The 12,407-nt window shown below is 37.0% G+C and overlaps 1 protein-coding gene across 1 annotated transcript; it reads left to right on the forward strand.

The window, feature by feature from the left end:
- Positions 1-1,395: 1,395 nt before the first annotated feature.
- LOC140825646 (ABC transporter G family member 25-like) lies at positions 1,396-11,207 on the forward strand. Its single transcript, XM_073187540.1, has 3 exons — positions 1,396-1,786; positions 1,890-2,757; positions 9,833-11,207. Exons 1-3 carry the CDS (start codon positions 1,667-1,669, stop codon positions 10,834-10,836), a joined length of 1,992 nt encoding a protein of 663 aa, XP_073043641.1. The 5' UTR covers positions 1,396-1,666; the 3' UTR covers positions 10,837-11,207.
- The last annotated feature ends 1,200 nt before the right edge of the window (positions 11,208-12,407 follow it).

Genomic DNA, 12,407 nt, shown 5'->3' on the forward strand with positions numbered 1-12,407 from the left:
TTTTTTTTTTCTTTTTATTGTTCGCTTGCCATCAAATATTTTTTATTCGTGACTAACTTAATAAACGTTTATTTAAAATTCGAAAATCTTACCTAAAATCCTCAAATCTTACTTTCTGATGATTCAATGATGATAAAAACAAATCACTTGTATTAATTCCATCGTTCAAAATTATAAATTATTAAAATAATCAAATTAAATATAGAACTGATAAATATATATTATACTGCTGAAGAGATGCCAAGCGCTGAAATATGGTTTAATGGCCAAAACGCAGAAACTTTACATGCGACACGCGTCCTAAGAACTGTCCTATTGCATTCCTTTTTTCAACAAACAGTGCCAAGCATTCTCTACCATTTCCATTTTCCATACGAAGAAACAGCAAAAGCATCCATTTATCATTGCAAATTTAAAAATCTGTCCTCGGGGGATGATCACTGATATATTGGGAAATTTTTAAAAAATAAATAGCAATATATATTATTTATTTCCATATATAGTGTGAAATTTAAGCGACTTTTTTCTTCTACCGTTTGTGGTACGATTATACTTGCATGTTAGCAAATAATGAAATTTGTTTGTTTTACCAAAGAAGAAAGTAGCAGTAAATGATGCAAACAAATTCAGATGGCACAATAATTGTCAGTCGTTGAATTCAGTGCCCCAGTGGTGGAAACTTTGAATCTCGTTTACTAAAAACAGCTGCATGAATACATTGAATTTTGTTATATAAAGTGCCAAAAACGATTACTCTGATCCTCCATACGCTCTTTCTACGTAACCACGCATTTAATAAATAACCACTGCATGTCAACTTTGTCAAATTATTGACGACTTAAAGTTTGAGTGAAACTGCGAATATCCCAAGTGGTCTCAGTTTAAAAACATGATGCAACGGACAACCTAGTTACGAGTCTATGTTCCATTTTAATAACAAATATAGCACGAGTTTAATATATATTTTTTTTTAATTTTAAATTCAAATTCTTAATTAAATATATTATGTTAAAACACAAAAAATTGCTACTTAGATTATATCTACATAATAGTATATACCGACTCTTGAAATTAGTGGAAGCCCAATCCAATTTTACTACCTACCCTTGTGGAAACATTGAATTAGACCACTTTATACTCAATCCTCCATACTAAAAATGAGGGATGATGGAAGAAAATAAGAAGAGAGGCGTCCTATCCTTAGTGGAGGGGTCAAGTTCAATGGGTGTAGCCACTAATTAAGGTTGTCACATTGAAAACCTTAAATATCGACAAATCCTAGTTTAAAAAGGCCGAGTTAGTGGAGTTTTATCAAAATAAATCATATATAAATGTTAGGAATATAGCTATTTCAGAAAATTAAACAAACAAATTTTTTGTTGTTTTGGAGTGAGCTAATATTTACAAAATGCAAGATCGTGGTTTCAAGTATATAGCAAATGATTAAAAGTAAGAAATTAAGTTGTGAATCGGTCGGTTCGACGCACGCACTGACGAAGCAAGAATCCACCTGGCTTCGTAGGATTAACGCCACGTTGTGAATATGATGATGTGTTCCTAAATAAATAGAGCAATGTAGCCATGCTATGCCTCTCCATTCCCACTTCTATATCTTCTTAATTTATAACCTTTCGAACTCCAATTTCCCATTTCAAAGAAAGTCACAATGCTGGAATCTGGAAAAGCAGCAGAAGCTGTTTCTGCTACTAATGGAGGAGAAAGCTCATCTTCGGTGGATTCGACTCACTCTCGGAGCCTTCCATCTTCTTTCTCGATTTCTCTGAAAGTAAGAAATACTTTCCGTTGAATTTTAAATAATTTGGTATGTTGAATGGGAGTTTATATATGGGTTTATCGAGTGTTTCGTTTTGGCTGTACTGTGAGTGCAGTTCGCGGACGTTGTATACAAAGTAAAGGTGCATGACAGAAACACGAAGTCAAGGACCGCCAGCATTAGAAGCATGTTTGCTGGAGTGTCCGTGCCATCATCAGACGTGGAGAATCCACCGGCGGTGGCTCAACAGCATCTAGAACGAACCATCTTGAATGGGATCACAGGCATGGCCGCGCCGGGGAGAATCCTGGCCATTCTTGGCCCATCCGGCAGCGGAAAATCAACGTTGCTGAACGCACTAGCCGGGCGCCTCCACCATGGCCATGGACTCTCGGGAACAGTCCTCTTCAATGATCGTAGGTTAACGAAAGAAGTGGTTAAAAGAACTGGTTTTGTTACGCAGGACGACGTGTTGTACCCTCACCTGACAGTTCGAGAAACTCTTGTTTTCTGCTCACTACTAAGACTCCCGAACTCAGTACCCAAAAACGAGAAACTTTCGATCGCAGAGTCGGTGATCACCGAACTGGGTTTGTCAAAATGCGAGAATACAATAATAGGTAACAGTTTTATACGCGGGATCTCCGGCGGCGAAAGGAAAAGAGTGAGCATAGCTCATGAGATGTTGGTAGACCCGAGCTTGTTGATTTTGGACGAGCCCACCTCAGGTCTGGACGCAACGGCGGCGTTTAGACTGGTTGCGACGCTGGGTGGGCTGGCGGCGAAAGGGAAGACGGTGGTGACTTCCTTGCACCAGCCGTCGAGCCGTGTGTACCAGATGTTTGACGATTTGCTTGTGTTGTCAGAGGGGCGGTGCATATACTTCGGGAAACAAAGTAAAGCGATGGGTTATTTTGACAGCGTGGGGTTTTCGCCATGTTTCCCCATGAATCCTGCTGATTTCATGCTTGATCTCGCTAATGGTACGCATGGTTGCTTGACTACATATATTCTTAATGCATTTATTTGCTTTACTTTATAAAATCTGTTTCCTTACCTTAATTGAGATATGCATATGTATATATTATATTTGCATTACGTTAGAAAACCTGAAAACCTCTCACGAAAGATAAAGACATTTGTTTACACCTAGCTCTTTCCTTCGATCTACGTTTCACTCAAGTTACTATGTATTGTAATATCCATATATTTCAGTTATTATACTTCGGATACATAGCCTTGTTTAGGGGATATATATACTTGTTATTTTAATGAAATTTTAAGATAAAACTATAATCTAAAGAAACTTCGAGGTCCTGCCACGATGCATCATCCCTTGAGGGAGTACCGTAGGTGATTGATTGTTATTCAGACCCTGTTTGGATGATAAAATCATCCCATCAAAGCTTATTTTGATTGGGAAACCCCATAAAAATAATGTTCAAAAATTGAATATGAAAATACTTTTTTTAAAAAAAAAATTCATGGGGTTTTATCCATTCTTTCCCTGCTATTGTTGATGTCTTTTGTCGGGAATTTGACTTGTAAATTAAAGGAAGAAGATGTCCCGTAGCTTTTGAACTTGTGGACTTCGTTATCTACCATTTGCACTTTTCTAAGGAGTGTATAATATATCTTCTTTGAGCGTAAAACACTTTGCGCCACAAACAATATCTTATATGTTTTGGATTCTCATATCTACTTTATTCTTTCTTCTATGTTTTAATTTTTTTAAAACTTTTTATTCCCCACACGATTAGATGATGTTTCATAATAATTCATACCTAGAGAACTCTTGTTTGATGTGAATTATAAGCAAAATCTCTTCTACTATTTCAGAGTTTTATTGAACCAATGCAATGGAGAGAAACTAATATATATCATTAGCTCAAGATATTTTGATAAGATATCTGATCTTAATCGATATTGAAAAGAAGAAATGTTAACGTCTGAGAAAGGTATAAAGAAGGAAAAATTTTAATGGTATTAACATGCATGAGTTTGACACGTCTGCATTACCTTTAAAGTACTTTAATTTATCGGCAGACCAACTTTGGTATGATTGAGATAGCAGAAATATAATTAATTTTATTTTTGGATAGTGTATTAATTGTTTGGACCATCTATTGAAGCTCTGCTGAAAATTATGGGTTCCACTGGTTTGACCTAACCAATATACACAACTTTTTACAAGAATATTTGATACGCTTTGTGTAAGATGAATGAGACTAACACTAGCTCGTGAGCCGTTCGATTTAAACTTAACTTTCATATGAAAATTAAAAAAGGGAGAAAAATGCAGTTTTCGGTCAATATGTTTGTTTGTTTGTTTTTTTGTTTTTAATAAAAAAAATAGTTTTTATTTTGTCAAAATGGATTCTAAATATTTCACATTTTGATCTTTTTTAATATATTATATGGATTGTTGATGTAATATTATATTATATGAGCACTACGTAACTGCAATAAAATAAAATTATGACTGATTAAAATTGATATTTGGTAACATCTGTTGTTGTAAAAAATATTGCTGAAGGAATTTCAGAGGAAAGAAAAACAAAACAAGTCCGGTGAAGCTTTTCTCATGTCAGAAACAATGCATTCAATCACATATTTAAAGACTGAAAATAACAAAAAACTAAACTAATTCCTTAAGACTAGGATAGCATAACAGAATGAAAGACTAATTCAAAACACATGATTTTGCACATGTGGACTTTTATTTTTAAAGAAACTAAAGCAATTTCTCAACACTCCTCCTTGCTTTAGGAACTGCAAACTCCACTTTTCTGCCTAAGAATCTCAAATCTGTTGAAAGGTAGTGGCTTTGTGAATGAATCTGCCAGTTGGTCTTCAGACTTGCAATAGAGCAGTGTTACAACATCTTCTTTCTGTACTTCTCGCACAAAGAACAACTTAATGTTGAAATGCTTAGTTTTCCCATGAAACACTGGATTTTTTGAGATAGCAATGGCTGCTTGGTTGTCAACAAAAATTTCAGTGCTTTTCTTTGGCTCCATGTTGAGATCTGTTAGAATTTTCCTCAACCATATTGCTTGATTAACAGCTGCGGCTGCAGCAATGAATTCAGCCTCTGCAGTGGACTGCGCCACATTTTCTTGTTTTCTTGAACACCATGAAAAAATACCAGCCCCAAAACTAAAGCAATAACCTGAGGTGCTTTTCATGTCATCTGCTGATCCTCCCCAATCACTATCTGAGAATCCTACTAGCTTGAACTCCTTGCTTTTTGTGAATTTTACTCCAAGATCAATTGTGCCTTTTATATATCGAATCACCCTCTTGGCAGCCCTTAGATGTATCTCACTAGCACAATGCATAAATCTAGATAGAATACTTACTGCATTCATGATGTCTGGTCTTGTTGTTGTCAAATACATCAAGCATCCCACCAAGCTTCTAAAAAATTCTTCATTCACTTTATCAGTACCATCGTCTTGACACAACTTTTCTTTTTGATTCATTGGTGTACTCACTTCTTTGCAATCTTCAAACTTGAACTTCTTCAGAATCTCCTTTGCATACTTCCTCTGACAGATGAAGACTTCATGCTCTTTTTGCTTAATTTCCATTCCAAGAAAGAATGTCATTAAGCCAAGGTCTGTCATTTCAAAAACTTTCATAATCTTGAGCTTGAAGTTTTTTACCAGTGTTGTGTTGGATCCTGTAACTAACAAATCGTCAACATAAAGTGATATAACAAGAACCTCATTGCTTTCTTGTTTTACATACAAAGTTGATTCGGAGAGACTTTTAACAAATCCCAAGCTCAACAAATAATCATCAATTTTGCTGTACCAAACCCTTGGAGCTTGCTTCAAGCCATAAAGAGCTTTCTTGAGAAGATAAACCTTGTCTTCTTCTCCTTTCTTCACAAATCCTTCAGGTTGATCAACATAGATCTCTTCCTTCAAGTCACCATTCAAGAAGGCTGACTTAACATCTAACTGGTAGACTTTCCAGTTTTTTTGAGCAGCAATTGCAAGCAGCATTCTGATGGTGTCAAGCCTAGCAACTGGTGCGAAAGTGTCTGAGTAGTCAACACCAAAAATCTGTGCAAAACCCCTCACCACTAGTCTTGCTTTGTACTTGTGAACTGAACCATTGGCATTGAGTTTAGTTCTAAACACCCATTTGACTCCAATTACTTTCCTGTCTTGAGGTCTCTCCACAAGATGCCAAGTCTTGTTCTTTTCAATCATGGACAGCTCCTCCTTCATTGCAACCATCCAATTTTGATCTTTCTTGGCTTCTTCATAACTTGCTGGTTCACACACTGCTATGTTGCACCTGTGATATATTTCAGAAAGAGATCGAGTACCTCTAATAGGAGCATCATCAAATGCTTCATTTTGCCAGTCATTAGCAATCTGATCTGTTATTACACCATTAGTCAGATGTTGAAACTTCAGTTGCTGTGAAACTTTGTCCTCCTCTGCTGAAATATTCCAGTCCCATTTTTTGTCTTCCACGAAATGCACATCTCTGCTTATAACAATTTTCCCATCTTGTGGTTTGAAAATTTTATAAGCTTTACTCGCATCGCTATAGCCTATAAAGATGCTTGGTGATGCTCTTTTGTCAAGTTTGTCTCGCTTGCTCTGCGGAACATGAGTATAACACAAACAACCAAATATTTTAAGAAATTTTAAGGTTGGTTTGTATCCATACCAGACTTCAAATGGTGTTTGATCTTTGACTGCTCTTGTAGGAAGTCTGTTTTGAAGGAATACAGCTGTGTTTGCTGCTTCTGCCCAGAATTTCTTTGGCAAACTCTTCTCGTGCAACATACATCTTGTCATCTCCATAATATATCTATTCTTTCTTTCACTAACTCCATTTTGTTGTGGAGTATATGGAGCAGTTAGTTGATGTTGAATGCCCGATTCCTCGCAAAATTGATTGAAAGCTTCTGAGGTATACTCCTTCCCATTGTCTGATCTAAGAGCTTTGATTTTGCATCCACTTTCATTTTCAACTTTCGCTTTGAAATTCCAGAAAACTCGTGCAACTTCTGACTTGTACTTCAAAAAGAAAATCCAACACATGCGTGTGAAGTCATCAATGAAAGCAATATAGTACTTACTTCCTGACAGTGATTCTGTACTTTGAGGACCACACACATCAGTGTGTATTAGCTGCAATTTTGTGTTGCTCTCCAAGCCGTCTTTGGAAATGGCTTTCTGCTTTGCTTTCCATACTGACAAGCTTCACAATCTGGAATTTCTTTATCAAGGTCAGGCAAATCATTTGTGAACTGATTTGTCTTCATGTATTGCAAACCTCGAAGATGATAGTGACCCAGCCTCTTGTGCCATGTTTCAGTGATGCTTTCCTTTGCCAAGAAAGCAGCATGCTCCTCTTCAAGTGGATTGAAAGAAAAACTTCTCTTTTTCATTCTGATATTGAAGATTTTCAGGCCTGCTTGGTCTTCAATCAGACAAGAACCATTGTTAAAAGTCACTTTGTACCCCTTTTCTATTAATTGACCAATACTTATTAGATTTTGATCAATTTCAGGAACATATAGCACATCATGTATTAACTTGGTTCCTGTGCAGCTTTCTATTGCTATGGTGCCCTTGCCTTTTACTTCAATGCAGTCACCATTGCCAATTCTAACTTTCTTCGAATCTGCAGTCCTTAATTCTGTGAACAGCTCCTTGTTCTTGGTCATGTGATTTGTGCAACCACTATCAATCAACCAATCTTCAGATGAAACATGACTTGTGTAACATGATGCAACAAATAGTTGATCATGATCTCCTTGGTCTTCAATCTGAACTTTAACTTCTTGTTGTTGATTTTTGAATTTGCAAATCACAGCTTCATGTCCCTGCTGGTTGCATTTGTTGCACATTGCATCAGGTCTTTTCCAACATTTGTAAGGAGAGTGTCCTTTTTTTCCACAATGTTTACATGGAGGATAATTTCCTCTGTTGCCAGCAGCTTTTGTTTCTTGCTTGTCTTTGTTGTTGGTTTCAACATCATGACTGTTTGTTCTTTGATTCCTTTTGTTATAGTTTTTCTTGTGCTTTCTATCATCTTGATGCTTGGCTGCCAAGGCTCCTTCAACTACTCCTTCTTGCCTCATTGCTCTTCTCTGCTCTTGTGCTTGGAAGGCACTAAGTAATTCTGCTACTGTAACCTTAGACAAATCTTTTGTATTTTCTAAAGTTGTTATTGTAGCTTCATACCTTTCAGGCACTGTTACAAGAATTTTTTGAACAATCCTTGAATCTTCAAGGCTAGATCCAAGCAATCTGACTTGAGTGGCTAGTTTGAGAAGTCGATCAACATACTCCTTTATGTTTTCAGAGTCCTTCATCCTTTGCATCTCAAAGCTACGAACCAAATTCAAAACTTGCATACCTCGAATTCTTTCATCTCCTTCATACTCAGTCTTGAGATAATTCCATATCTCGTGTGCTGATTTTAGGCCAACAATTCGAGTGAAGATGACTGATGAGACTGCTGCAAACAGACAAGCTTTCGCCTTTGATTTGTTTGTCCTCTTTTCCTTGTGTGTTTTTAGTTGTGCAATGGTTGGATTGTTTGGAAGAGCTGAAACTTCATAGTCTTCTTCCACAGCTTCCCAAAGATCCAAAGCTTCCAAATGTGTCTGCATCCGAACTGCCCAAACTTGGTAATTTTCTCCATCGAACATAGGTGGAGAAATGGATGAGAAACTCGTTTGTGCTTCCATGTTTACACTCACTCACACAGGTCCCTCAAGATGAAGCTCTGATACCAATTGTTGTTGTAAAAAATATTGCTGAAGGAATTTCAGAGGAAAGAAAAACAAAACAAGTCCGGTGAAGCTTTTCTCATGTCAGAAACAATGCATTCAATCACATATTTAAAGACTGAAAATAACAAAAAACTAAACTAATTCCTTAAGACTAGGATAGCATAACAGAATGAAAGACTAATTCAAAACACATGATTTTGCACATGTGGACTTTTATTTTTAAAGAAACTAAAGCAATTTCTCAACAACATCTATAATCAAATCAACATACTAGTATTTAGGATTGAAATTGCAAATTTCATTTAAAAAAACGTTTGCAAGCAGTTCAGTCATTCATTTATATGTTAATAAATCAGATGTCAAAGGTTTGAAATCTTAAAAACTTTGCTTTGATTATAGCCTATCCAGTGTTTAAAGAATCTTAAATTTTGCTAAAAGTGTTTCTTTATCTCGCTTTTTTTTCTTCTTGTCATGTTATTCGCATTTAGGTACATCATTTTCCTTGATTTGGAAAATGCAGGTAGAACTCCACGTGTTAGGAGATGCCATGCAAATGAAGTCTTCTCCCACTAAATAAACTTTTCTTCATCTTTTCTCGAAAAATAAAATAGTTTTCTTCGTCTGTTTCTTTTTTAAAATTAAATGATTAAATATATGTAAAGGAAATGGAAATGGTGGACCAAGTCCATTAGCAGCAAGCATTATGTTGAGTGGACTACCACCTTTCCACCACCGTTTTTGGATAGCTTTAGTCAGCTTCACTTTCCCCACTCATTATTTACTAAATCTCAAATATCTTAAATACTCTATTGCACAACCAAGGATGCATGTGCATTAAATTATAAGTTCCACTAAGATGGCGTTTAATATGTTTTGGCTCACCAGATGTCTATAATGCTATCTTTCTACAGTTTCTATATGTATTGCCATGCAACTTGCAGCCTACGAGAAAATATTATAAGTTCAAGTTGCTTTAACCAATTAAGAATTACGTTTAACGTGTACATGGTCGAGGATGTTTGAGGGACACTGTTTTTGCTAATCTCTTTATCAAGCTAATTCACTAATACTTTTGATGCATAGTAGAGTGTATTCATGAACATTGCACAGGTTTATGCATTACCTTTTGCGTGGAATTTACTGCAATCTTCTTAAAAGAAATTAAGAATAGCTGCGAATTGCGATGGATGTAAATTTGTATGTGTAGGTTTTGAACCATGTATTATTGCATAGACGAGGTTGCAGTTTCTGATGTGTGCTGATCGAATCCACTTTCATGAGTGCAGGTGTATGCCAGCTCGATGGTTCGAGTGAGAAAGAAAAGCCTAATGTGCGACAATCCCTTGTACAATCCTACAACAGTGTACTAGCTCCCAAAGTAAAATTAGCTTGCAGGGATGCCCCGAGCATGGTCCCGAGAGAGAGATCGAGCCATACGACCAAACATTATGGTTGCACAAGCCATTTCTCAACTTTTGTCAATCAATTTACTATTCTCCTCCAAAGGAACCTCAAGGAGAGAAAGCATGAAACTTTCAATTCTTTACGAGTTTTTCAAGTGATCACTGCTTCGTTACTGGCCGGTCTCATGTGGTGGCATTCAGATTACCATGACATCCAAGACCGTCTTGGCCTTCTCTTCTTCATCAGCATCTTCTGGGGAGTTTTCCCATCTTTCAACGCGGTATTCACCTTCCCTCAAGAACGAGCTATTTTTATCAAGGAAAGGGCCTCCGGTATGTTCACGTTGTTGTCTTATTTCATGGCTCGAATCACCGGAGACTTGCCAATGGAGTTGATCCTTCCCACATTGTTCCTCTCCATAGCATATTGGATGACAGGTCTAAAACCAGAGCTCTCTTCGTTTTTGCTGACACTGCTAGTCTTGCTCAGCTATGTGCTCGTTTCTCAAGGGCTCGGTCTGGCACTTGGCGCACTGATAATGGATTCCAAGAAAGCTTCAACTGTGGTCACTGTCACAATGCTGGCTTTTGTCCTGACAGGAGGGTATTATGTGCACAAAATTCCATCCTTCATGTCATGGATAAAATATGTTTCAACTACATTTTACAGCTACAGGCTTCTTATCCATGTTCAATATGGGGATGGGGAAGGAATTTACACGTTCCTCGGTTGCTTGTCAGGGAGACGGGATAAATCGACCTGTAAATTCATAGACGAAGATATTCGTGGCCAAATCCATCCTGCAGTGTGTATGAGCATGCTGCTGATAATGTTTGTAGGGTACAGGTTAATTGCGTATATCGCATTAAGGCGACTTAGAGCTTGAAACATGATGGTTTCATATCGGTCAATAGCAGCACTTAATGTAACCAGAAGAACGTGAACTTGATTCTGATGGCTCACGTAACACCAAGTCGAAACCTTACTGCATACATGGTAATGTAAGATGACAGATGATTCATAACTAGAAGCCACTGACTCTGTTGGAGAAAGGTGAAAGAGCTTCTGGAAGAAGTATTGATATTAATTATGATCAAGTGTACAGAATTTGGTTAGAAAATCAAGACTTTCTTGAATGTTCTTGGCTAGCTCCTTTTCCATTTTAATTTGATTCAGTTGAATATATGGGAAATGGAAGCTTCTGATCTATCGATCGATCAGAATTTTTTTAATAGAAAATTGATCTATTGTTCTTTCGTTATCTTCAGTTATAGTGGTTGCAATTTTATTTGTTCGGGAAATCTGAGAATCAACATTTTATTTACTCAGGATCTCTAAATAAAAACTCCCCTTATTTTTGGAAACAAACCATTTATGAAAAATATAGAGCTCTAGAGAAAAAAAAAACTTTGGTTTCTGTCACGATGAGAATAATTCCAAGAAATTAACAAGGGATATCAGAGGAACTTGTACACATGAATGCATGTAATTTTCTTTATTATCGATCTTATAAATACATAAACAAACAGTTTACACTTGATGATACTCATAACAAGCGTAGATAAATTACAGAAAGAAGCGGATTCAACTTTCTTGGTGTGTCTGGAGGCGAACCGGAAGGCCATAAACCGGCGTAGGGGAAGCATAATACACAATCCTCTCGTTCGGATCGAATATCCTTCTCAAGTTTAAATTTCCTCACCACATTGTGCATGAAAACCAAAACTTCTAGCTTAGCATACTCTTTAGCCAAATGCTCACGTGCTAAGGCGGCCATAACCTGTATGTACTGTTTCAGTGCTTCGGGCTCGACAAATTCGGGGAACAGCAGGCCTTCTTCATTAATTTGCATGAAGCGAGGAATTTGTTCTCGTTCATGAAAAGGAAGTTGTTGCCTTGTGCACCGTAGAATATAGCCATTTTTTCTCCCTACAACGAGGTCTGGAAGACGTTTGGAGAGTATTTTGCATCCTATCCTTGATAAATTTCTGAGGTCCATGTTTTCTCCTAGCATTGGCCAACCCCTTGAGCCGGGAGGAAGCTTTGTGTTGGTCGAAACCTTTCTACATATAGCTAGAAATGATGATAAGGAAGAGAGGAAGGAGTACAAGAGGAACAAAATAAGGTGATAAGGCCTTCATTGTTCCTTGGTATCAATGGAATATGGGGATGGGGGAAGTAGTATACTTAGTTGTTTCTTGGAGAAGAGAGGGGATTGAGTATGTAATTATAGGATTGGAAGGCTTTAAAAGAATAGAATCTTGGCCAGGATTTGCATATTTTGTAAGAACAAATTGGAATCATGGCTAGCTAGGAGACCAAATAAAGTACGTACGTCACTTTTGAGTATTCTGCCAATGATGAAAAAATGCTTGCTTGTTATGGTTTTTCACAATTCGGTTAAATTTTAGTATTGCTGATTTCTCACGTTCCTTTCTTTACTTCTTGTACATGTCC

Source organism: Primulina eburnea, chromosome 3 (assembly GCF_022965805.1).
Source record: "Primulina eburnea isolate SZY01 chromosome 3, ASM2296580v1, whole genome shotgun sequence".
NCBI classification, from domain to species: domain Eukaryota; kingdom Viridiplantae; phylum Streptophyta; class Magnoliopsida; order Lamiales; family Gesneriaceae; genus Primulina; species Primulina eburnea.